This window comes from Piliocolobus tephrosceles, chromosome 3 (genome assembly GCF_002776525.5).
Source record: "Piliocolobus tephrosceles isolate RC106 chromosome 3, ASM277652v3, whole genome shotgun sequence".
Lineage (NCBI taxonomy): Eukaryota > Metazoa > Chordata > Mammalia > Primates > Cercopithecidae > Piliocolobus > Piliocolobus tephrosceles.
The window spans coordinates 86106434-86132819 of NC_045436.1; the positions used below are offsets into that span (position 1 = coordinate 86106434).

The 26386-nt window shown below is 33.6% G+C and overlaps 1 protein-coding gene across 3 annotated transcripts in view; it reads right to left on the reverse strand.

Annotated features, from left to right (window-relative positions):
* Window positions 1-26386, reverse strand: part of TBCK (TBC1 domain containing kinase) — a 269659-nt gene that overhangs the window by 197044 nt on the left and 46229 nt on the right. For all 3 annotated transcript variants that reach the window (XM_023220144.3, XM_023220145.3, XM_023220146.2), the window contains 9 exons: window positions 20863-20977; window positions 19232-19305; window positions 10664-10805; window positions 9239-9299; window positions 7747-7808; window positions 7072-7133; window positions 5967-6115; window positions 3114-3252; window positions 1450-1549 (listed from right to left, as the gene is read on the reverse strand). In XM_023220144.3, coding sequence (XP_023075912.1) covers window positions 1450-1549; window positions 3114-3252; window positions 5967-6115; window positions 7072-7133; window positions 7747-7808; window positions 9239-9299; window positions 10664-10805; window positions 19232-19305; window positions 20863-20977 — 904 coding nt within the window. The remainder of the gene's footprint in view (window positions 1-1449; window positions 1550-3113; window positions 3253-5966; window positions 6116-7071; window positions 7134-7746; window positions 7809-9238; window positions 9300-10663; window positions 10806-19231; window positions 19306-20862; window positions 20978-26386) is intronic.

The window sequence follows — 26386 nt, forward strand, 5'->3', positions numbered from 1 at the left end:
ACTGTAAATGCTTTTCAACTTTTCTGTTTAAAAATTTTTATTAAAAAAGTTGGAAAAAATCATACTCATACATATATATACACACATATATATACACACACACACACACACACACACACACACACACACACACACATATATATATATTCTATTTACAAGAGCAACAATAAATTACCTTAGGAATAAATCTCATAACTGATATATAGACATTAAAAAGAAAATTGTTATATAAAATAGGACAAATAAATGACATATTTATTTAGGCATGTTCAAGAAATAAAACCCTGCATTTTAAATACATCAATTCTCTACAAATTAACCTATAAATTCAATGCAATGTCAATCAAAACCCTGTAATTTTTTATGAAGGTCTTTATGAGGATAATAAAAATCAGCTAGTAGAGGAAGATGTTAAAGAGCTCCTACTCCATTTTCAGGACAAAAAAACTGAAGGTCTTCCTTTGCTAGATATCAACAGTTCACATAAAACTATAGATTAAGGCAATGTGGTATTTGCTAAAATTAGAAACACAAGTCAACAAATTAGAATACCAAGGCCCAGAGACATATCCATGCACATAGAAAAAGTTGGTATTGCACATCAAAAAAGTGAAGAGAAAACTATTCAATATATGGTACTGACACAAGGGGTATTTTTTAATCAATGAAATACGATATTGGATACCTTCCTTACAATGTAATCTAAAATAAATTCTAGGTGGATTAAAGAACTAAATGGGAAACAATTATTTAAAACTTTAAAAAGGAAATATATAAAAACATTATAAAATATACGTATAACCTTGCTATTACTTTAAATAAGTTACAAGAAAAAATATATCAAAATACATTTGACTATAAAAGAAAATACTGATAAAAATTTAGAATTCTATTCAATAAAATAATCAAAAGTTGAGGGAAAAGCTACAGATGAGAATATATTTCCATGACATACAGCTCACAAAGATACAATTCAGGGATATAGTTCTAAAACTCCTCAAATCAATAAGAAATCACTCAAAAGAAAAACTGACAAGAGATATGAACTAGTAACGCATAAAGAGGTAGGCGAAGTGATAAAATATATGAAAAGACTTACAACTGCACTATAATCACGAAATTAAAAATTAGTGTTACAGCAAAATACCTTTACATATCATTAGATTAACAATTTTTTAAAATTTGATAAAAGAAAGTGTTACCAGGTAAATAAAGAAATGAGAACAGTTACCCAATGATGGCAAAAAGGTAAACTGATAAAATCATTTTTGTGAACACTCAGGTAATAAAGCTGAAGTTGTACAGATGCAATTCTCTGGGGCACATATTTTACAGAAGCTCTCCCATATTTTGTGAAATCAAGGAGGCATACACAATATCTTGTGTATCTGTAAGGTTTTAATTAAAGAAAAAAAAACCAAAGCAGAACTGTCAAAATATCATTCTTACATTTCTTAGCTGGCATAACGATAATGTCACAGTGGTATCATCTAAAAGTGAGCTTCTATCTCGACCTTGTCCAAAGCTTTCACCATCTTCAAAGAGAAAACTGAAAAGAAATTTTTAAAAATAATATGCACACAAAATCCAGTTTATTGTTTCTTCTAGAAAGTAAAGTTTATTCTAAGTCATCAATCCCTTCATTAAAAAAGAACTAAACTTTAGACTGGATGTTTAATAAAACAATGTATTGAGATTTCTTCAAACAAGTCTCGTTTTTAAATAACTCTTGAGTTGGTATGAATATAAGAAAATTTCAGAAAAACAAAAGTGTCCTTTACAACCCTTTGTTCATGCAGTTTCAATGCTAACAGTACTCTCCTGACATTAGCCCAGTGTTTTCCCGAGAAACTTTATACGAGTGGAAAATGATAAAGGGAAGAAGAAAGAAAAAGCATATTGGATAGTAACCTCATAGAAGAAAGGATATTAAATAATAAATGAATAAAATTTGTTTACAATTTCAATAAATTACTTTTAAGACTCTATAAACCATTTAAACCATTTCTTCTTACAATTTCCATAAACTTACCTCTTACTTTCTACTTAGTTCAATGTATGAGTGGTATACTCAAACTTAACATTTAAAATTCAGATTAAAAGAGAAAAAAATATAAACTAGTCAATCCAAACAATACAAAAGTTTAGAAAGAAAAAAGTGATGAGCAGATTACTTCTACAGTTGCCTACAGTGATCAAACATAAGTCTTGAAATCTAAAAATTAAATTTTTATTTTATTTTATTTTGAGACAGGGTCTCTCATTTGCTCAGGCTAAAGTGCAATAGCATGGTCTCTGCTCACTGCAGCCTCAACTTCCCTGGGCTCAGGTGATTCTCCCACCTGCAGCTGCCTGAGTAGCTCGAACTACAGGCACACAACACCACGCCCAGCTAATTTTTTTTCTTTGTAGAGGTAGGGTTTTGCCATGTTGCCCAGGCTGATCTCAAACTCCTAGGCTCACGCAATCCACCTGCCTTGCCTCTCAAAGCCTAAAATTAAAAATTTAAAGTATTAGTAGAAGCTCAAGAAATTTAGGTTCATATTTTTATGAACAAACATGAATAGCAATGTTAATGACAATCTTAGCCCCAAGGTTGTAGAGGTATTTAACTTGCAGTCTAACTTATAGCATGATTATCTTCTTATACAGTTTTGCAGATTTTTTTGCAACACATTAGCATAGTAATGATCTCTAGGACATGCAGTGAGACCACACAGTTCATTTGTATTTACAAGTATATTTGCAAAAAGAATATAGTTGTTTTTAGTAGGCAAACTAACTAGTTTTTAGTTAACTCTCTTAAATATTCTATTGTGACTTGTGTATTTTTCATTAACATCAATTATTGCAAGATATTCCATAATATTAACTTCACTTCAAATAGGTCACAAAGCAAATTACAGATCAAAGACAAGTGATGGGAACTGCAATTAGAACCTCTGGCCAATCAAACAAGGTGTTGATTTCAACTGCTTCCAATAATCACTTAGTTGGGATGTCTACCAAAAAAAAATTTAAAAACCAATTTTCTTTTTTATTATTACCATATAAGTATAATTATTACCATTTATTTATTTATTTAAATTTCCAAGAGAAGTTTCTTTCCTTACTTGGGGAGTGTGCAGATAGGTGGTTTGGATCGAATGATCTCCTTGTTGACAAGCTCTTTCTCCAAGTCACCTCCAGCCAAACACCAAAGGTAATAAACTTCTTCAATAGATCTTTCTGACAGGTAATCACTATTTAAATCTATTAAAAGCAAATTTAAGGAATCATTGTATTATATTTTCTACCTTTATTAAAAGTCAACAGGCAGTAATAGCTGCCATTCTAAAAAAAAAAATAAATAAATAAACACTGAAGAACAGACTTCCAGTTTCTAGTTAGTAGTAAGGAGGCTGAAATTTGCTACTCCATCCTAACAACAAATAAAAAGCTGAACAGACTGAAAAATCAACAATTCTTGGATCTGTAAGAGAGGTGAGGACATAGGGCAAACTTTTGTCCCCAGGACTGGAGACAGACAGCAGAATACAGGGAGTTACAGCATTCTGGAACAGACATTCATGAGTAGTGCCTCAGGAACCAGTGCCAAGTTTGGAAAATCTAAACTGTAATTGACAAATTACTGGAGCTCAGTGTGGACAACTCTGAGAGTCAAAAACTCCAGGGGGAACCAGTCATAAGGGATACCCACACACTTTTGTGAGTCTGGAGATTGACACGGTTCTCACAGTAAATATTAGAGGAAAATACCCTTATGTTTCCAGCAGTGGCAGAGGAAATGGAACCATTCTGAAATACGATGAGCACTGTTCTTAACAAGGTCAGCCTTCAGGATAAACCGGTTAGTCAGAGCCTAACTGACCTGGAGAGGGGAAATACCAAAGTGCAGCCAGCTCTAGCCTTCTATGTGGTGGTTAAGGTGTGGGGAACAGAAGCATTCTGTAGTAAGTCCTACGATTAGGTCTCAATCTTTAAGTGAGCCAGTGACTCTAGACAAAGTGTTTCCTTGCCCTTAAGGAGTGGCTAGAACAAGCTGGAGCTTGGTGTTTCCCTTCTCCTACCTGGAGGTATGCCATGACTGGCAGATTCTGATTTAATTTTTGTAATAATTTGAATGCTCCTAGCTGAAAATAATATACTACTAAAAGTGGCTTATATAATAAAGACATTTATTCATCTCTCCTAATAAAATCATAGGTATAGGAGGGGCCTATGCTTATCAAAATTCCAGACCATTTCCTGCATTAAGAAGAGAAGGAAGTGGTGAACCTATGCTGCAGTACTTTCTTGACAAGAAAATTTGTTTTTTCCCTACAAGTAGCCCTTATGCCCAGCACTTTCATCTAGATCCAATTAGCCAACTCTAGTTCACAAGCTTACTGCCCACAGAAAAAAACACCTGGAATTTTCACCCTTTATAATGAATACATAGTATTGGAAATTTTACACTCTATATTGAAAAAGGAGTAAGGGTAGAAAATAGCACATGGGGAGGCAACTAACACAAATTGTTCCTTCTCTCCTATCTCAAGGCGATGCCTGGCTGCCTTTTCTGAAGTCTTCCTTGATGTCCCAGGCAGAAATACACAATTAGGTGCTCCTGCTATGCTGCCATTGTGCTATATTCATATTGACCTTCATTTATAATAGTGATTGTATAACTAAATGTCTGTCTGCCTTCCCATTTGGCATGAATGTTACTTAAAGATACAGTATGCGGGCCGGGCGTGGTGGTTCAAGACTGTAATCCCAGCACTTCGGGAGGCCGAGATGGGTGGATCATGAGGTCAGGAGATCAAGAACATCCTGGCTAACATGGTGAAACCCCGTCTCTACTAAAAAGTACAAAAAAAACCTAGCCAGGCGAGGTGGCGGGCGTCTGTAGTCCCAGCTACTTGGGAGGCTGAGGCAGGAGAATGGCGTAAACCCGGGAGGTGGAGCTTGCAGTCAGCTGAGATCCGGCCACTGCACTCCAGCCTGGGCGACAGAGCCAGACTCCATCTCAAAACAAACAAACAAACAAAAAAAGATACAGTATGTGACACATACCAGGAACTCAATAAATGTTTAATTGAATGAATGTTTAGTAACCATTTTCTGCCATGACTTAAGTCATAAAAACTTTTCAGAATAAAGGTAACTTACTCGTGTCACTAAACCTTACGTTCCAAGAGCTGTAATCTTCACACAAGAATTGAAAGTCTAAAAGCTGATATTCTCTTCAACATGCAGAACATAATGGTATGTAATTCTTATCAATAATATTATTTTTAGAGATCAGTTATAAATAAATTATATAGAATATCAGTAACTTAAATATAAAGGATAAACTGTTAGCTCAAATGTGTGTGTGTTTATGTGTATTCTAGCCACTCCTTAAGGGCAAGGAAGCACTTGTCTAAAGGCTAGAAGCACAGGCTCACTTAAAGATTCAGAACTAATCACAGGATTGACTATAGAATGCTTCTGTTAACTTTAACCACCACACAGAAGGCTAGAGCTAGCTGCAATTTGCTATTTCCCCTCACCAGTTCAGTTAGGCTCTGATAATTATCCAAGCAAGTTAGGCTCTGATATTATCCAAGCAAGTTAGGCTCTGACTAACTACATACATATATATTTGTGTGTGTGTGTGTGTGTGTGTGTATACTTCGTTTTTGTTGTTGTTGTTGTTGTTGTTTTTGGAGAGACAGGATATCTCTGCGTTGACCAGGCTGGTCTCAAAAGCCCAGCCTCAAGCAATCCTCCCTCTTTGACCTCCCAAAGTGCTGGGATTACAGGCATGAGCCACCGCACCCAGCCAGTCAGTTATATTTTAATCACTTCCACAATTGTCTCTTAGTTCCCATGATTCCACTAATATATATTGTTGATAAATTCAAAACTGAAAGTAGGATAAGGAAACTTCCTTTAAAAACAAGGCTCATATTATTTTCTATGCTTTAATTTATCATTACCTTTACACAACTGACTGATATCCTCAGGCAGAGTTAAATCAGCACATCTCAGAGAAGATGAAAACAGACTGGCAGGTTTCGTAAACGGGGTATATAAAGGTGACACCTCACTGAACACTTTGTCCTTCATTAATTCATTTGGGGTTGGCCTTGAGAACATTTAAAATACAGAGCATGAATGAAAGTCATAAAAAATTTCCTAAAATAATGGCATACATTCAAGAGACTGGTTGAAAGTCTTAAACACCTCATTAGCACAGAAAATAATATAGCTCTCCTTTGCAGAGTCTAGACGCATACTTTTATATTACAATCAAATAACTGTGAGTAAATACTGATTTTTTTTTACTTATGTTGTACTTTACCTCATGATGTATCAAAAATATCATTCCATAAAAGCTTTTGCATTGTTTACTTTTAGCCTGACTAGCACTCACCTGCTTTACTGAATATCTTAATTAAATAATAAATATGCAAACTATTATAATAATACCTTTTAGCTTTTCTTCCTGTCCCTTAATGTGGTACATCCACACAAAACTACTATTTCTCTCTAACATGTCTTGATAAAGTTGTTTTTCTAAAGATAAATTTGTATACACTATTTTCAAACATTATATACTAAAGGAGTTTAGGGATAGCTGTATGACTAGTAGTGACATCATCAAGTCAAAGTCAATTAATGAAACTTCTAAAAATCCTTTTTGATTATCAACAATTGTTAGTTTATCACACCACTTATCCAAGTTCACTGCTATAACGCATATTGATAACAAATTTTTATTCTCATTTCACTGATGTTATTATTGGGTCTAGGAATACCACAGTCTTAGTTGATATTCTACGTAAAAGCTTGGAAATGTACCAGTAACTTCTTTAGTATATGTCAGTTTTCTGACCATGGTTTAACTTTAATTACTTTTTCATTTATTCACAAAAAATGAAAGCTTACATCATTCATGGTTATGATACTGATGTCAATTATATACTACTACATATGTACATTATCTTTATTTAATCCATTATATTAAAACAAATATGAAAAAAATCAATTGCTTATGTGTAAAGGATCTCAATGTAATCCCAATCTCTAAATAATATCAACCTCTTAGAAGGATGGAAGGTGAGGCACTTCTTTAAAAGATCTATCACAGTTTCAGGAAGCTCCTGGTAAATAAAGAAGAGAAAATAATTAATTAAAATGATCAATTTTAGAAATATACTTTATTCAAACGTTTGCTAAGCTAGAAGGTTTTGATGTGTTAAAAGTTTTTATTTGTACTTATACAAATTTCATCACTGTGAAAAAGCAAATACTTAAAGAGAAATAAGCATTGCTTTAAAATAGCTTCCAAGTGGATCCCAAGTGCGTAAAATCAATTTTCATAAACAGATTGCTATGATTTGAATGTGTCCCCTCCAAAGTTCAGGCTTTATGAACTTTGAAATGTAACGGCCAATGTGATGATATTAAGAGGTGAGGCCTTTAAGAAGTGATTAGGTCATAAGGGCTCTTCCCCTGGTGAATGGCATTAAGAGGCTTATAAAGGTGAGACTTCACATAGCAATTGCCTAGCTTGCCCTTCCACCTTGTGAGGACAGTGTTTCTCTCTCAGAAGACTGCAGCCCCCACCAGACAACCAAACGTACTGGTGCCTTGAACTTGGACTTCCTAGTTTCAATAACTGTGGAAAAATAAATTTTTGTCTTTATAAGTTACCCAATATCAGGTTTTTTTAATAGTAGCACAAATGGACTAAGACCCAGATTAATGACAAACCTTTATAATGTCCAAACAACCATGCTCTTCAGCCAGAACTATTAAAGTGTCATCTACACAGTCTATAAAACAGAAAAACTATATGAATAAATGCTACTTTTCTAATCTATACAACAAATCAGAAAACTGATCAAAAATGTTTTAATGCAGTAGTGCAGTTTTGGAACTTAAAATACTGAAAATTTTATCATTTTGTTAAATTTCTTTACACGTTTTGATAAAAATGAAAAGCTTCAGACAAATACTAATTGAATAACTGACACTGAAAGATATCAGCTTAAATAGTTTGATAAAGGAGCAATTCCTTTACAAGGAAGGTAAAGATACCCTAGCTCTCTCTGTCTCTCTCTAAATATATACATGCAGACACACATAGTTGACCCTTGAACAACATGGGTTTAAACTGCATAGGGCCACTTATCTGTGGATTGTTTCCAACCAAACATGGGTTGAAAATACAGTATTTGTGGACGCGAAATCTGCACGTATGGAGGACTGACTTTTCATACACATGGGTTCTGTGGGGCCGACTGTGGAACTTCAGGACACATGGATTTTGGTACATGTGGGGGTGCTAGAACCAATCCTCTTCAAGAAATGACTGTACAAAAACAGCGCTTTTTAAGAAGGCTTTGTAGATTTGTTTTTATGATTACAGGACTAATTTATTTTTATTATACATAATTTGGAAAATGTACTTACATTTATTTGGGAATTTAAAGTATAAGTTTAGATTACAGACCATATTTAAGAATCTCCAAGGTTTCTTAATAGCTGTAATATCAATCTTTGTAATTAAATGTGGTAAATCTGGTAAAACTTTTGCAAATTTATTTATAACTCATTATTATTTAATGTTTACTAATACTTTTCCGTACATATTCTTATTTGTAAATCTTTTTAACTTGGATACTAATCTGTCACTCTTTTGCATAAAGTGTTCTATCACTGTTTTTCTCTCCTTAATTACCAAACGTGCTTAATTAATTCCACTCTAAAGTAGATTACATAAATTTTTATTAATTTGAATTATACATGTTTGGATCCACACACATGAAAATTCGTATGAGCCTTTTATATGGAAAAAATCAATATTCGTCTTGAGTTGTTATTTGTACATGATCCATCAAATAGAAAGATAGCCCAAAAGTTAAGATACATTGTCTGAAGGTAAACTGCTACAGAAATACAATTTTATATTCTCATATTTTGATTTCACAAGTTAATTTACTTGGCTAGATCATAAAGCTAAGATTATTTCCATCTAGGTTAAAATTCCTCAGAGATTAAAGACATATCTGCTGTAATGTTTTAGAAGGGACCTCATATGCTGTTCTGCTGATCATTACCACTGATCATTAGCAACTTGAGTAAAGGGGGGATATTTCAGTGTCCTCACTATTTCAAAAGAACACATCCTCAATGTGCATGATTACTAATAGTTACCAAGTTATATTTATATGTGAAAGATAAGCAATTATATGACACTTACCCAAAGTAAGCAAAAATTTTAGTCTTTCAGAAATATCCAAGCTCTGAAATAATTTTCTTCCCTAAATAAAATGAGAAAAGAAATTTGTGTTAATATTTACAAGTTTTTTTCTAGGAAGGTATTTTTCTCCCCTTATAGCTGAAACTGATTTTATCAGGCATCTCCATTTATCTCCAAAAGTTTTATTGGATTTTTAAAGTCAGCTCCACTAAAGAAAAATTACAGGTGAAATAACATTTTAGAAAGTGTTGCACAATATGTATCATTTAAACATTTCATACATCTAAGGGTCATTATATTCTACTTTGATGTAAGCATTGTTCACTTTTGAAATCAACACATACCTGGATATCTAGAGGTATTCCAGGCCACGTGGAGTCTTACTTTATTGAGAGCAAGATGCCCCCTGGGTAAGACTGATTATACCCTTTCATCTACGAGCTAATTCTTACTTAAATATTATGATCCAGGTAGCCTGTTTCTCCATTAAAAAATTTCATAATACTCTCTTACCACAATAACTTCAGAAGCCATCCTTCATGCTCCTACAGCACCTGTATATTTTAAGATGCACACATTATATTTTAATTATTTCCTTATTAGTCTGCCTCAGGAGGCTCCTTGATATAAGGTCTGGAGTCAAACACTTATGCCTTCAGCATTTATGAGTTGAGCAATGAATGTGTGCCAAATTGGACTCTCCCATCACCAAATAGTTACATAAATTGGGCAAACTACTTAAGTCTCACTTTTCTCATCTGTAAAATTAAAATATTAACTGTACATATACTACAGGTTATAGTGAGGGTTACATAACGCAGAATACGCTTCATTAATGTTGGCTATCATTATATTCCTATTATCATAAACAAATTAAGCTTATATAATCACTTAAATAAACTTAGAAGGAAAAGGCTTAAGATTATCTGGTGTTTATAGAAAAGAGAGATGCTTTGATTTTTTTTTAATAGAGAAGAAAAAATGTTCTTAAACACTTATCAAATCAGAACTACAGGTAGAGATTATTGAAAAAAAACTGCTATTCTTCTCAATCTTACATTATTATCATATCAATCTTCCAAAAACATGGTTTTGACTTCAATATCTTGTTAAACTTTTAATGGTACTCCACATATCTTATATAAACAATATAAACATCTTAACTTTGCAAAAATATACACATTACAGAGATATCAAAATAATATATATCTGGTAACATTTACATTCACACTTAGTAAAAGTATGTTTCTAGAGATGCCAAAAAATGTATGAAATTAATTATCAAACATGATTAAGCCATATTAAGCCTTTTCTCCTCATATGTAATTTGTACAGCAAAAACATATTATTAACTTTCCTCTCCAAAAGATTATTCCAATAAATGCACAATTTCTTTTTATTATATTAATATTTCTTTATACATACCACACAAAGCTCAAATAAAATGATTCCAAGAGACCATACATCTGATTTGGGGCCAGAAGGCAATGGTTTTTTACTTGGCATGTGATCAGTGGTTTTGAAAATTCCCTGTGCAATTACCTCAGGGGCCAAGTATGAGGGATACCTGTAATGACACATTAAAATAATGAATAATTACAACAGGGAAAGAAGCAATAGTACATTTTTACAATCAGTGTGGTAAGATCTATGTAAAAGTCTCATGCAATTAAATTAACAACTATTGCTAGAAAGCATTCTAAACTAACCATTATAATACAGACCTTTAATGTCAAGGAATCAAGAGTAAATATACACAAGTCTCAAACAGTTTTAAAACCCTCATGTTTCCCTCCAGCATTAACTCCTTTATTTGCTTCTCTCTGGTTTCCAAGTGTTTTTCCTTCCTGCTTATTGCCTATCTACCCTTAATACTGAATTACTATTTAAAGTGCATTTTATCTCTTAAAAAAGTATTTATTATTTTTAGTAGTAAGAATGTTAATGCTATAAAAAGATATAAATTGAAAAGTAAAACTCCTATCTCTATACCCCGTCACCCTGACATATTTATGTATATATAACTTTGTCCACTCATCACCTCTGCCCCACACGGTAAAACACTATACATATTGTTATGTACTTTTTTTCCACGTAAAGTATAGTTTAGAGATTGTTCTTTAAAAACACAAGTATAGAGTTTTCTCATTCTTTTTGAAAACTGCCAATAATTTCATTGATGCTCTTAATTTGACAAAACAAAAACATTTTGGAACTTCCATTCTTTTGCTATTACCAATCATGAGATGAATATATTATGACTATTACATATCCCAGAAGTATATGCATATGAATGACAGATATATTCTTAGAAGTGGCACTCCAAGATCATATGGTATGTGCATTTTAAATTTTGACTTATCACACCAAGTTGCCCTGTGGAGAGGTTATATCAATTTATATTGTCATAAGTAATACATGACAGTGCCTATTTCCTCACAACTTCACTGACATAAAAGGCTTTTGAAAACTGGTTTAGCAAATATTGAATAAATGCAAAACACTGCCTCTTAAACATGGATAAGGTATAAAGAAGAAAGCTTCAATGAACACCCATGTACCAAGAAGCAGTTTAAGTGAAGAACATAAAATTATCACTGAAAGTCCCTTTGTGCTTCTCCCTGATTGTATCTCCATTCCTGTTCCTCCAGAGGAGAAGATACCTGGAATTTTTGTGTTTGTCATTCTCCTCCATTTCCTGATGGTTTTACCATGTTTGTATCCCTAAAAAAATGTACTGTTCAGTTAAGCATATCTCTGAACTTTATAACACTGGAATTAGGATGACTGTATTCTTTTGCTTTTTCAATCAAGATTATCTATATTGTTGCATGAAGCTGTATCCATTAAATTCTTATTTCTATTATACGAATATATCGTAATTTATACATTCAAATAGCAATGGCATTTAAGCTGTTTCCTGCTTTTTATTATTAATATTATGAACAACATTGCACAGAATGCCATGTATGGTATACATCTGCAAAAGGTTCCCAATGTTAACAACCTAGAACCAAACTTCTAAGCCATAGGATATGTGCACTTTCTACTTCATTAAACAATGCCAAATGTTTTTCAAAAGGAGTTATACCAATCTATACACTTGCCAGCAGTGAATGACTGTTCCTATTGTTTTGCTTCTTCACCAACACTTGATATTTGACAGACTTTTTAATGTTTAACAATCTGGTATATAAAATGTATTGTGGTTTTACTTTGCATTTCCTTGAAAATTAATGACATTGAGGCAAATGTTCATATGTTTATTAGTCATTTGGGTTTATTATTGTGTGATATGCCCATTCAAGTCTTTTGCTTATTTCTGTAGTTATTTTGGGGTCCCCAAGACCACTCTCATGTTTAAAAATTCACTAGAAAGACTTACAAGACTTAGCAAGTAAGTGTACTCACAGCTAAGATTTATTACAGTGACACAGTAAGGGCATAGCTGAATCACAAGGGATAAAGACAGAGAGGGAGTCTCAAGGAACCTATATAGAGGCTTCCTTATGCTGTCTCCCTCCTATCAGGGATCACACAGAATACATTCTTCTTCCAGCAACAAAAATGTAGCACCATGTATGTGATGTATCTTTAGTTTTCTTTTATTTTCTTTTTCTTTTTTTTTTTGAACTTCTTTCCAATCTTGAAGAACAAATGTTATGTGATGTTTCTGGCCAGAGAAGCCCATTGAAAATCCAAGGATTTTCTTTGGGACTTGTCACACAGGCACTCTCTGCCTGGCATGTACAAAAATTCAAGAACTCAAGAAGGAAAGCAAGTGTTCAGCATAAACCATTTTGGTTGTTTACAAGCACAGTAAACTAGCCTCAGCAGTTAGGGATCCATGGGAACATTTCTGCAATCCAAGTTTCAGGGCAACAGCCAAGGGCAAACATTGCTAGCAGGACTTAGTTTCTAAGGATAGCAGTCTTAGGCCTTCTATGATAATCTTTTACTGCACAGTTTTTCTTTAATTCCAGACACTAATGTCTTCTTCAGTAATTATGACTCGAAATATTTTCTACCACTTTGTGGTTTTGTCTTTTCTTTCTCTTTATGGTACCTGTTTATGAATGAGAAGTTCTTATCTTTCAGTTGAATTAAACTTTTTTCCTTATACTTAATGATTTTGTCAAAATAATTTGTTAATTTTCTCAAAGTTTCAGTTTAGCCTTTTATATTTAAGTTTCTTGATCCATCTAGAATTCATTTTTCATATGATGTCAGACAAAGTACAACTTATTTTCCTACATAAATAAGCAATTGTGCCCTGTTCCCTTTATTGAAACCTGTTTCTCCCCAACTAGTCCGCAGTGCCAGCTGTATACTAAATCAAATCTCCACACATACAGAGACTTGTTTCTTGGCTCCCTCATCTGTTCATTTGGTCAATTTGCCTAAGAGTATACTATTATACTATTTTAAGTAAAATATTTTCATATAAAATGTATTTTATTAAATAATTACTGATAATTGTTAAGACCTCTCAAAACATACATACCTTTTAGCTTCTCTTTGGGAAAATGTGGGCTCTTTGTGGGTGTTTGTTCTTCTCTATATACATTTTAAAACTACCTTGCCAAGTATTTTCTCTTTCACATACAGTTGAATTTTTATTGAAAATAGATAAGATATAAAGACAGGTTGTAGAGAACATCTCAACAATACTGACTCTAACAATCTATAAACATGGTATCTCCATATTTTTTTATGTCTTCTTTAACGTCTCTCAAAAAGATTTATATTTTTTCCATAAAGGAACATATACTATCACGGGATTTTGTGGTGTCACTTTGTCAGGTGGAAACCTCTGTGGCCAGTGGTGCCTTTGCCTGAGTTTTGCTTGGACCCACTGGGCTCGTTCCATCCACTTGGACTGGCAGGCTGTGCTCAGCTTATGCTACTGGCCTGGATGCCATGCTGGCCAAGGGAGAGCCAGGCATGGAGTGGCAAGGGGTTATGAGTGAATGTGGGATCTGGTCACTGTGCACAGCCAGGCATACTGGCTGTGGCACAGCGGGCAGGTCCAGGTGCTCACACAGGCGCTGGCTCCCTGCAAGGCTGTGGTTGGATCAGGTGTGTTGCAAGCAGCTTCCAAGGCTGGCACCAGGAAACATAGTTGTGCATGGAAACTTGGAGATGCCAGGAACTGCAGAGCCCCAAAGAGAGTGTCACAGCCCTGGCTCAGAAAGCTCCTAGGTCTGGGATCCCCAAAGGGCTGCAGCTCCTCTCTCCTTCTGTCTTCTTTCCTTGCCACCTGCATTGTGGCAGGTAAGGGGTTGTTTCAGCCCTGTTTGTTATAGCTGTTTTAGCTCTGCCATTTGGCAAGTCCCAAATTCTTGTCCTGCATCTGGGAATAAGGTACACGGACAAGTGGAGGGTGAGCAGGCTGAAGAGATCTATCCAGCTATAGAACCCATAAGGAGACCCACAGTGGGTAGTTCCTCTCCACAGGCAGGGTGTCCCGATGAGCGTTCAGCACTCAGCTGAGAGGAGACCCTAGGGTGGATAGCTTCTCCCCTCAGGTGGGGTGTCCCTATGAGTGTTCAGCCCTCAGCAGAGAGAAGACCCTGGGGTGGGTAGTTGCTCTCTGCAGCTGGCCATCCATTATCTGCTCAAGTCTAGCCAAGTCCAGGGTTGTTATGGTCCTCAGAGGGAAGAAGTGCACGTCCGTTGGTCCATGGGCGGCCATGGGTGGGCCCAGAAAAAGCACAAGTTCCCACTCAGGTCCATGGGACTGGCAGCCTGTCTCCCAGGCTTCAGGCCCTCCCCGGCTTGAAGGCGGGGCTTCACCAGGGACCCGCCCCCTTCTACCCAGGAACTTATCTGACTCCTGTAGCTCTTCATGGTACCCAGGCTATTTGTGCCAAGAAGCGCCTGCAGGTCAGCGCTGAGCTGCCCTCAGCCCCTCTTCGGACTCCCTCCCTTGCCTGTTGGTGTCCAAAGTCCACAGGGTTCAAGGCAGCAGGGGGCTGGAGTGTCAGTGCTGCCTCGAGTGTGCACACACCCAGCCGGGGTCCAACAGCACCTGGGCTTGGCCCCGACCACCCTCCAAGATCACAGTGGGTACAGGGAGCAGGGAGAGGTCAGGCAGTGGGAGCAGACATTTCTGACCCTACAGGTGCACCTGGGAGAGCAGGGCTCCTGTCTGCTTTCAGCCCCCAAAAGCACAGGGAAGCCCAGGTCTGCAGCACCAACTTGGGCAGCTGCAGCTGTGCCCGGGAAGGTGGGGCTCCTGCCTGCTCCTGGCCCCCATAGGCTCCGTGAAGTGACAGTCCCAGCAGCACCTCCCCCACTGCAGCCGGCATTGTGGTAGTGCCCATTCCACACAGGCTGCCACTGCCATCAATACCTGATTTGATTCTATAAAGTACTCATTTTGCCTGTTCTATATCTTATAAAAGCTATACATGGTATGATGCTATAAATGCTTGTTTTATATACTATATATTTCATGTACAAAAATTTAACCTCCCATCTCAATTAGAAAACAAAGAACTATATACCTGAGGGCACTTGCGTATCTTTTTATAAATCCTCTACAACTACCAATGAGACTTAAATAGAGGATATACTCAGTATAATTTTGCTTAAAAAAAAAAAAAAAAATTCCTATCAAAAATGCCCATTAGGATGGCCTTACAAATGACAATTTAAAAAGCAGGTAGTAAATAAGAATGAGACATAGGAGCAATTGCTAAATTTGAATCCCAGTTCCTAGAAATAAAAGGAATAAGAACAGTTTTAGACGAGAGATGGAGTGAAATTTTGCCATACTTATTACATATGTGCATGCCCCTTCCTCATTTATTGTCAGATTTAGTCATGAGCACCCACAATCTAGATTTTAAAACCAGTTAGATTAAATTGTGTCCTCTTACAATGATGATTATAATCAAAATATATTTAAATATGTTTCATCTATGTAATGTATATTAAGTAGACATTCAAATATTATTTCTGTTTTTCTTCCTGTCTTTTCTACAACCTCCTCAAACTATCATTGCTAGTACTTATTTACTTTCAAAATAGAAGTCAATTAAGTCAGGGAATGTGATTTAAATTCAAATGGGTAAATTTGGTTTTTAACTCCTTTTTCATTTTAATAGAATGATGATGTGATACCAGTATCTTCTTATGATTTGCTTGTGTATTTCTCTCATATACAAATTTGTATTGTGTTATTTTACCCTAAGATGATGATATTGCTCTTCTAAATGAATGTGTGATACCTCTAGAAACAGCTGAAGTCTAGTGGAAGCAGCACTATATTAGATGTTATAATACCTGTGTTCTAATTTCAGTTCTACCACATATTCTATATGTGATTTAGGTTTCTTCATCTGTAAAACTGGAATATTACTGCCTACCTCATAAAGCTGTAATAAATGTTAGTGAATCTATAAAGACATTTAATATGAATAAAAAGTTAATACAAATGCAATGGTGTACTTTTATCATCACCATAATATATCCAGAAGTTAGTGTTCATCTTTATTCCTGATTTCCAGCACATCTAACTGAAAAATGATAATAATGAAAAATCAAGCAAAACTATAGGTACATTGTTATATCAAAAACTTCTGACAGGACAGAGATAAACTTTGTTTCAAATATTTTAGTTTCCCCTTTAATCATAGGAAAATTATTAAAAAATAATAAGCTCTAGAATTATTTAATGTAGGTCATCTTTTTTCAACAATCTTCTCTTCTGTGTCATAGCATTTTAACACTCAAAGACAATTACCAGAACTTTGCTGTGAGTATGACTGATGAGGTAAATAAAGTGGCTTTCATCATCTGTTTGATGTTTTAACAAGGTATTAAGCTACTGGCCAACTGAAATGAATGCCCGATTTCCAACTCTTTACAGTATTTTGAAACAGATGGTAACATTTTACTTTGTTGTTCCTTAATATTTGTCTTTTGAATCAACTGCAAGCTTCTTCTGGTGTAAATATTTTCTTTCATGCCTTAGCTGTTTGATCACTTTATTTTTCCTGGCTAATGTTTCACATTTTGCTCTTTGATATTTTCTGGTAAGACCCTTTGGGTCTAAGACTTCAAAGCAAGCCAGACCAAATGGTAACACAAGACCAATTCTATCCAAGCATTTTAAATTCAAGTGTAGCTCTTACTTGATATGCTTTAAGAAAAATCACCTCCTTTCTTCGATTCATCACTGAAACCTAAAGTACCTTTAAATAAAAATACAAAACTTAAAGTAATTTTTAAGTTTTTGGATTTCTTTCTTACACAAATTGATTTAGACAAAAGCAGAAGCAGCAATCATTTATACTACAGCTACTTAAAAGTCACCTTGAAAGGCATTTATCATACATGACAAAGGAGCTAGAGCCTCACTAAAAACTTACATTCAAATATAAGTTGAATAAAAAAAACCCTTTCATATTCGAAAGGGCTTTTTTGAACAAATAAGAAATTGTAGACTGTCTTTGCAAAATACCATTTTCATGCTTATGAAACAAGAATTGGTTTTTGCCTGTAAGTTTTCAACACACAAAACTGTAAGACTATGAATTTATGTACCTTAATAAGTAGTCCATCAAAACAGAAAATTCTCTCACTAAACAATGAGCTTCTTGAGGAGAGAAAGCTATCTTATTTATTTTTGTAAAACAAACAGGCATAAGAGAAATTGCTCAATAAATGTTTCCTCACTGAATGAAGTTTAAGATTATTATCTATGTCTTAATAATAAGACGCAGCCATAAACTTAACAAAAAGTTTAGTTAAGAAACCTATAATTTGAGTTATAAAGAAAAAAGGGCAAGTTATATATGAGGCTGGCTTTTAAAAAAATTATATTAAGTTTTTAAGTAACATTCTGTTTCAAAAACACACTCCATGACTTCATATCACAATTCTCAGTAACGGTGTGATAGAACTTATTTTAGGAAGCCCAAAGAGGAAAACACAAAGGGATACTATCAAAAACAGCCACACTACAATTGAAAAAATACGATTAAGGTCTCTAGGTTAGATAATAATACTGCATCAAGTTTAGTTTCCTTGTTTTGACAACTGTTCTGAGGTCATGTAAAAAAACAAAGTCCTTCTTTTAGAAAATACAAATGGAAGTACTTAGAGGTAAAAGTGCTATTACATACTTTAATTACTTTTAAGTGATTATAAAAAACAATCATTATACACATACACACATATATGCTTACAGAAGAAAACAGAGAAAAAGCAAATGTAGTGAAATGTTAACATTTGGAGAAACTGATGAAGGGTACAGAGGAATTCTTTGTACTATTTTTGTAACTATTTTATCTAAAACAATCTCAACTTAAATCTTCAAAAAAGAAAATAATTCTGAAAATGTCTAAAAGCAGCCACACAAATATAACATAAAAATCTGTATCAAAAACATCTACTTGAATATACACGAAACAACCTTCCATTTCTTTTGTGGAGGGCAACATACATCTGCAATTCCATAACAGAAGTGATTAAATAAACCTCTCTGAACTTAAACATAGACTTTCAGGTATGGAATTTATCTCTATCTCTAATATCCACAATGACTCAACTTGAGTCTTCATATATAATTATATCTTAGAGAAAAGGGAATTAAACATAAAACATTAAATTGAAAATAATATGAGAGTGATGTTTTTCAGTCTCTTGATGCACACACATTATCATTGAGAATCTAGTCATCCTTCTTGCCTTGAATTGATTTGATTCTGAATGAAATACAGAAATATTATAATGTAAAGGATGTCAATACTGCTAGCCTCTCTGTCAATTCAATGAATGATCAACATCAAGGATCTATAGGATGCTGGGAAAAACTCATTGTCTACTCATTTTAAAAGTATATGGAAAATTGAGATGCATTAATTTTAAAAAAGCTGTTTTCATGTCAAAAAGGAATATCAAATATAATTAACAAAATATACACGTTATCAAAGATTACAAAATTTAAAAAGAAACTCAAAATAGAGGAAAACATATCCTTACCCTATTGGGAAATCAACATCATCACCATGAGCTGTCATGTGATAAAGTCCAAATTTAGCCAATTTAATATGTCCCTACAATAGTAAAGAGAAAAAACACTATCAAATATTTTATTATAATTGGCAAGGAAAATTATTATACATTTTATACCTAAAGAAACAATTATATAACAATATTTTATCAAAATACCACTATAGAAGATTTTAAAAAACACAATTTAAAAAAAAACTATCTGTCAATAGTCTGCTTTAGACTCATTAAATATGTATACATGCATATGTACTCATATATATCTCAAAATGACAAATGACATTTAATATTTTTGCTGTTACACTGTCTAGTTATTTCACAAAACAAAGAGGCAAAAATGTTCTCATCTGTCTTGAAACTTTGGTTAGAATGGTTTATGGTAATTTTCACAGAGCAAATTTTTCTCCATGGAGTTGCAAGTCCACTTATATTTATAATTTAACTGTGAAACAGGAAAACTTAACTTGAGAATATCAGTTCAAAACTCATCAAGATTTTGGTGAATCTGCTAGATTTCCAATGATTTTTTATATTGTTTGAGAATAAAAATAACTATCATAAGTATAAGGCTCTTAATAAATGATAAATATAATTTCATATCTTTTAAGTTTTTTCCCTTTTAATCTATAAGGCTTTAAAATATTAAGTTGATCTTAAAATTGGTTTGTCTTCTCACAAACATTATTTCCAAGCATTATAAAATATTTATATTTAAAAACAGCTTAGATTGATATGGCAATGATTCTTTACTGCCATAAATCTGAAATTAATGAGTACACTTTTCTGTGTTTGTGTTTGTGTGTTTGTTTTTTAGAGACAGGGTCTCACTCTTGTCACCCAGGCTGGAGTGCAGTGGTGTGATTATAGCTCACTGTAGCCTCAAACTCCTGGGCTCAAGCAATGTTCTCATCTCAGCCTCCTAAGTACTGATTTGGGAAAAGAACCAGAGAACAAGGATAATCCTACTAATACAGCAAATAATGCCCATGAAAAAATTTCCTCGATTATGTTTTTATATATTCTATGAAAAGGAATAAAATTACAATTATTCCTGAAAATATACAACCTTGCTACCATAATTCTCTTTGAAGAGTTTACAAGCTTCTTCTTAATGCCCCATAAGATTTCCAGTAGAGAAACAGCACTTCAATAGTAAAAGGAGGTAGGTATGAACAGCTGGTAAATAAGGAGATAAACAGAAGAGGAAAGAAGGCAGAAGAAAAACAGAGAAAACACAACGCAGTTGGTTTATATGAATAACATTCTAGCAAAAAGAGCTATTTTCTTAAAAACGAAAATAAATTAAGAGGAGGAGTATATTGGGAAGCCACAAGGTTTTAGAAATAAGAGTAAAATGAAAAAAACCCATAAAGTTAGAAAATGAGTTTTGTGGGAAAAATAATCCACGTGAAAGATACACAGATTAAATAATTTAAGGATTCTTTTTTCAAAAACCACAATCACTTTCATATAGTCTTTTCATTATGAATATTCTTAAAACATATTCTGATTCTATTGTTCTTCTGATTGAGTAGCCCTGATCTCAGTTGCTTCCAATTTCAAATGATATACAAATATTTATTACATGATTTAACAATTACCTTTCGGTCCAACAGGATATTATGAGGAGACAATGCCCTGTGTACTATACCATGTTTGTTCATATACTGCAAGCCCTGAAGAACCTCAAATGCTATGCGCAAAACCGCTGAACAGCTACAAAGAAAACAAAAAGTCAAAGTTCAATTACAAAGCAAATAAATAACTTATTTTAACAAGTGAAATGTGACCTACTGAAAATATTCAAAAAGTTTTATTTTTTATTGCTCCTCTTTTATTCTGAGAAAATAGAATCTATATATTTTCTAAAATATCTACTTCTACATATTTTGGATTTTCTGATTATAACAGAATTGATCTGACAAAGATCCTACAGTTTCCTAAAGGCTACTGTAATAGCAGTATTTGGTCCTTTCAGGAAAAGGCTTTAATTTTGATGGTGAGTGCAAGTAACCTATAGCAGGTTGGCTTTGTCAAATTATCAGGTTAAGTTTCAGGTATATGGCAGAACTAAGTCACTAACAACTATTTTGCTCAATACAAAATACCTAAGCCCCTGAAAAAAGTAGTAACAATATATTTTATGGTATACAACACTAGCTTATTTTCCATATTCAACCTATAAAGCAACCTCTGGTCATTTAAGATTTAGCAAACATTTCTCTTTAATTCTTATCCTATTATGTACAGACCATCCTTCACACATATATCCTCCAGTTTTTCCCTTCTCTCTCTCACCATCCATCTCCCTAATGTTTTTTCCAATTTGCAAGTCTATTCATGTAAATTACCAGGAAACAGGCACTTTATTTGGTTAAATACTGCTACTTGGCAGTAGTATTTGGAACGTATTTTAATTTTTATCATTACATCTTTATAAAGTATGGATTGTTCATTTGCAGACATTGGTGTCTGCATTAAAACTTGGTCCTGTCAACATTTCTTTTCTTTTTGAAAAGTTCAAATCTCAGGAAAGAGTATGACAAATGTAACACTCACATAGAAATTAACCTAGCTTTATTAATTATCCTCTAATGTTTTAATCAAAAATTGTTCATATGGAAAATTTCCCCATACCTACAATATTAACATTTTGGTATAGATTTTCCTTTCTATCCATTTTTTAAATTTTTCTAAAATTAAATTCGTGTTTGCAGATAGCCACTAAACGTAATTTTTAAACCCAATAGTAGAGCTAAAAGGGAATCATAAAAAATATTCAATCCACAAACAGGCAGAATAAAAGGAAAATAGAACAGAACAAATAGAAAATGACTAATAGATTTTAATCCAGATATAGCAATAGTTATATCAAGTACAAATGGTCTCAACTCACCAATTAAATCATAAGGATTGTCAGATCTGATAAGAATTTAAACTCAGCTATACTCAGTCTATGAGAAATCCGCACTAAATAAAAGACATAGGTTAAAAGTTAAAAAATCGACTAACAGATTGCTATGGGCTTGGGTGGGGTACAGGTAGACTACAAAAGAGTATGAGAAAATTTTGTGGCATGAGGGAACTGTTCTATCCTTGATTTTAATGACGGTTACATAACTTTGTTTATCAAACTCATTAAAGTTTACATTAAACAAGGTAAACACTAACGTATTATACCTTAATAAACCTAACTTTAAAAAATACTAAATTGAATAAAATTTTTACAAAAATAATTGTTGCAACTTGATTCTCTCTCCTAAATTAAAACCAAAAGAAATAACCAGAGACAAAAGCTAAAATTTGCCTCTATGATCCTAGTTTGACTTTCCAGAAGGAATCAGCAGTTTTTGTTTTCAATCCTTCTGGTGGTTAGATTTTTACTTACTTACTAACTCTTCACTATGCAAGAGGATATAGTTGACATATTTTCATAACTTTTCTATTTTCTTCCTCAACTCCTTTTTATTAGTTACATTGTTTTACATTATCAAATTTTATTTCACATTATCAAATAATCATCAGCAGTTAGTTTTCGATTCTTCTGGTGGTTAGACTTTTACTTAATATAAGTAACTCTTCACTCTGCAAGAGGATACAGTTGACATATTTTCACAACTTCCCCATTTTTCTTCCCCAATTCCTTATCTGCATTTGTTATATTGTTTTTAGACTATCAAATTATAAGTGGGATAAAGGAAACCTACACTCCTTGCTGGAAGGTGAAACAAATAAGTAAATAGATAACGTGATGTGTAGTGATTAAATGAAGAAAAAAAAATAAAGTAGGGAAGACAGATAATGTGTTCAGGGAAGGCCTCACTGAGAAGGTGACACTTACATAGAAATCTAAAAGAAGTGAAAAAGACAGGTAGGTCTCTAGAAAATGTATGATTCAGGCAGGGTTCACAGCAAGCAACTCCTGAACTGGTATAAAGTCAGCAGCTCACAAAAGTGTATTCAGTGCATGCAGTAGAATGAGCAAAGAATAAAGTGACAGGAGATAAGCTCAGAGAGGTAGCTACGAGTCAGATGATGTAAGGCCCTTTAGGCCACTGTAAGACCTTTGGGCTTTTACTCTGAGAAAGATGGGAAGTGACTGGCACATTGCCATATGATAATAATGATTAATAAATATTTACTGTAGAACTAAGCACAGAAGGAAATGCAAACCTAGGCCACTTAAACCCTAGCTGTCAACAGAAAATGTCTCAGTCATCAAGATTTAATGGATACCATAATTTTATAACTCTATTTATAAACATTATCAGCTACTATAATTTTTATATATCATACTATTTTTAAATTTCTTTTTTGTTTAGCTATAAGACATCTTGAGAAACTGTTTCATACAGGGAGTATGAGTAGGATATTTTCATGCACAGCGCATCTGAAAATATCTTATTCTTGCCTTTAAACTTGGAAAGAATTACTCCATTGTCTTACAGCATTCTTTATTAATGGCGAGAAGGCTACTACTATCAGTCTGATTCCAACTTTGTTGTAGACATCCTGTTACTCTTTCCTGGGAAGTATTAAGGATTATTTTTACTTTATCCCTAGAGTTATAAAATTTCAGCCCAATACGTCTAATGTGGGTATGTTTGTGCCAGTCAGCATTAAGCACGCCTTTTTAATTTACAGACTCACATGTTCCATTAACACAGAAACATTAACAACGAAAATTCGATTTGTTACATCTTTCACTATTCACTCTTTTTTTCTCTAAGTTGGAACTCTTAGTAGGCAGATGATAACTGGAACTATTTTTTTTAATTTAATTTTTTGAGTACATAGTAAGTATATATATTTATGAGGTACATGAGTCTGGATACAGGCATGAAATGAGTAATAATCACACCATGTAAAATGGGGTGTCCCTCCCCTCAAGTATTTATCCTTTGGGTTATAAAAAATTCAATTGTACTTTCAGTTATTTTAAGATGTACAATTATTATTGACTACAGTCATCCTGTTGTATTAACTTTCTATTTTAAGAGCATAGTCTTTAGTCCTATCTATTATATAACTTAATTCCAGTAGAGAGAGATCCAAAGAGAGGGAGAGAGAGAGAGAAATCTAAACCATTAATTTCCAGGATTTCTATTATGTCCCCTAGCTGCTACTTGTCGATAGATACTGTTCTTTGGTTATGGATATATCATTCCTTTGAGTCTCTCTGAGAAGAATTAGAACTCTTTTAATTCTGGAAAAAAAAGTGTTATCTTCATTTCCTCTGTGGTGAGTACCCCCTCTCCACCCCATCTCCAGGCTCTGTTTTTCTTGAACTAATTTTTTTTTTTTTTTTGCTTCAAATATCTGGTAATCCAGTCCCTGGTTGTCAGTCATATTTTGAAGTAAAGGAGTAAGCTGATATTACTCATAATGTGTGTAAAAAAGAAGCAATGAGGGTTACTATTCATAAAGAATGCTATTTAAATTGACTGTAAACTATTCCTTTTTATCAAATAATTTCTCCCATATTAAAGTGCCATATCACTGAGTCTTAAACAAATAGGGAATGTGTGACACAAGCATAATAAACAGAGTTTTCATAAACATCTTCAAAAAATTAACTGTATAAATGGCAATATCCCAAACGTAAAAAAAAAAAAATTATTTGTAACTTATCAATAGTTCTAGAGGCAAGGATTTTATGAAAAAGCACAATTATGTTGATAAATATGTGCACATGAAAGAAAACAAAATCTTCCCCCTTAAAAACAAAGAGAAACATTCCCTGAGATTAGAAAAATGCAAATCTAGTTTTATGAACTCATTTGGCTCTACAAGTCAATTTTAGAGTAGCTTCTCTTGTTCTTGTCTGTTTCTCACACAATTCACAAAAAACTGGTGCCATATGCAGCTGTGACACTAGAGGACCTCAGCTGCATACTACTTCAATATAGATGCCTTTCTCATGAAATGAAAGCCAAACCTTTAAAGTGATTTTCCCACTGAACAAGTTCTGAAACTACTGAACACATAGACTGCATTATATTAGACATTAGACTTGCATGTCGAAAAGCACATTCATGTTAAAAATGAGCTGATGAACATGCATACCAAAATAATTTTTAAAAATTCAAACACATAAATGACATACCCTTTCGTAGCTATTACTTGAGAGTACATGTCAATTACAATCTGATTTGCTTTTCTGCCCTTTTATACTCTCAGAATTCAATTTTTTAATTTGCTTTAAAATGTAAGGTATAAAGAACAAAAAAAGTTATTTTATATCATGAGAAGAACAAATCAGTATTTGCAGAATTTTGTATACTTACTAGCTTTTTAAGTTATATTCTTTAATACTACCAATAACTTGGGTCATGAGATTTTTTAAGTAGCTAATGCAACAGCAAAGTAAAACTATCATATGTCTAGTAGTAGTTAACATGTTACAGTTTAATTGAACATGGACACTAAAAGAAGATTTAGGATTAAGAGAATTGGATTCACACAGTTAAATAAACAAGATACTGACAGAGGACAACACGACTTTATCCTACACAATTCCCAAGGGAGAATCTTATTTAATAGACAAACCCATCAGTAACCAAGAAAATGTAAAATTATACTTCAAATCAAAAAATATTCTACTTCTTTTGACATTTTCCAGTAACTATTGTTACTTCAGGGCCTGGGTGGCTAGCGTTTACTTTCTCATCATTGTCCTGAACAATTGGACATTAAGAATCCCTAGTGATTATAAATACAGATAAGACCAAAGGTAGCTTTCAAAATAATATAATTGATAACTCCCAATAAAGCAAGATGACATTCGATGACATTTTCATTTATATTCAAACATATCAATGAGTGGCTATTTGTTTGTTACTGAATTTCTGGGCCCATAATTACCAAGAAGAAGAACTGATCTGCACTATCAACAAGCCCACAGTATACTTAGAAGGACAGATTTACAAACTGATAATTATAAGCAATTAACTAAGTAGATAAGAATTATTCATTCTTTCCTTTGTCTTCAAAGAAAAATACAACATAAAAATTTATTTACAACATTGTAGACCAAAAGAGACCTACAAAAGTCATAAATCTTGGAAAAGTAAGCTTAAAATCTAAAAGAGAAAAACACTATCATCACCACCACCACCACCATCA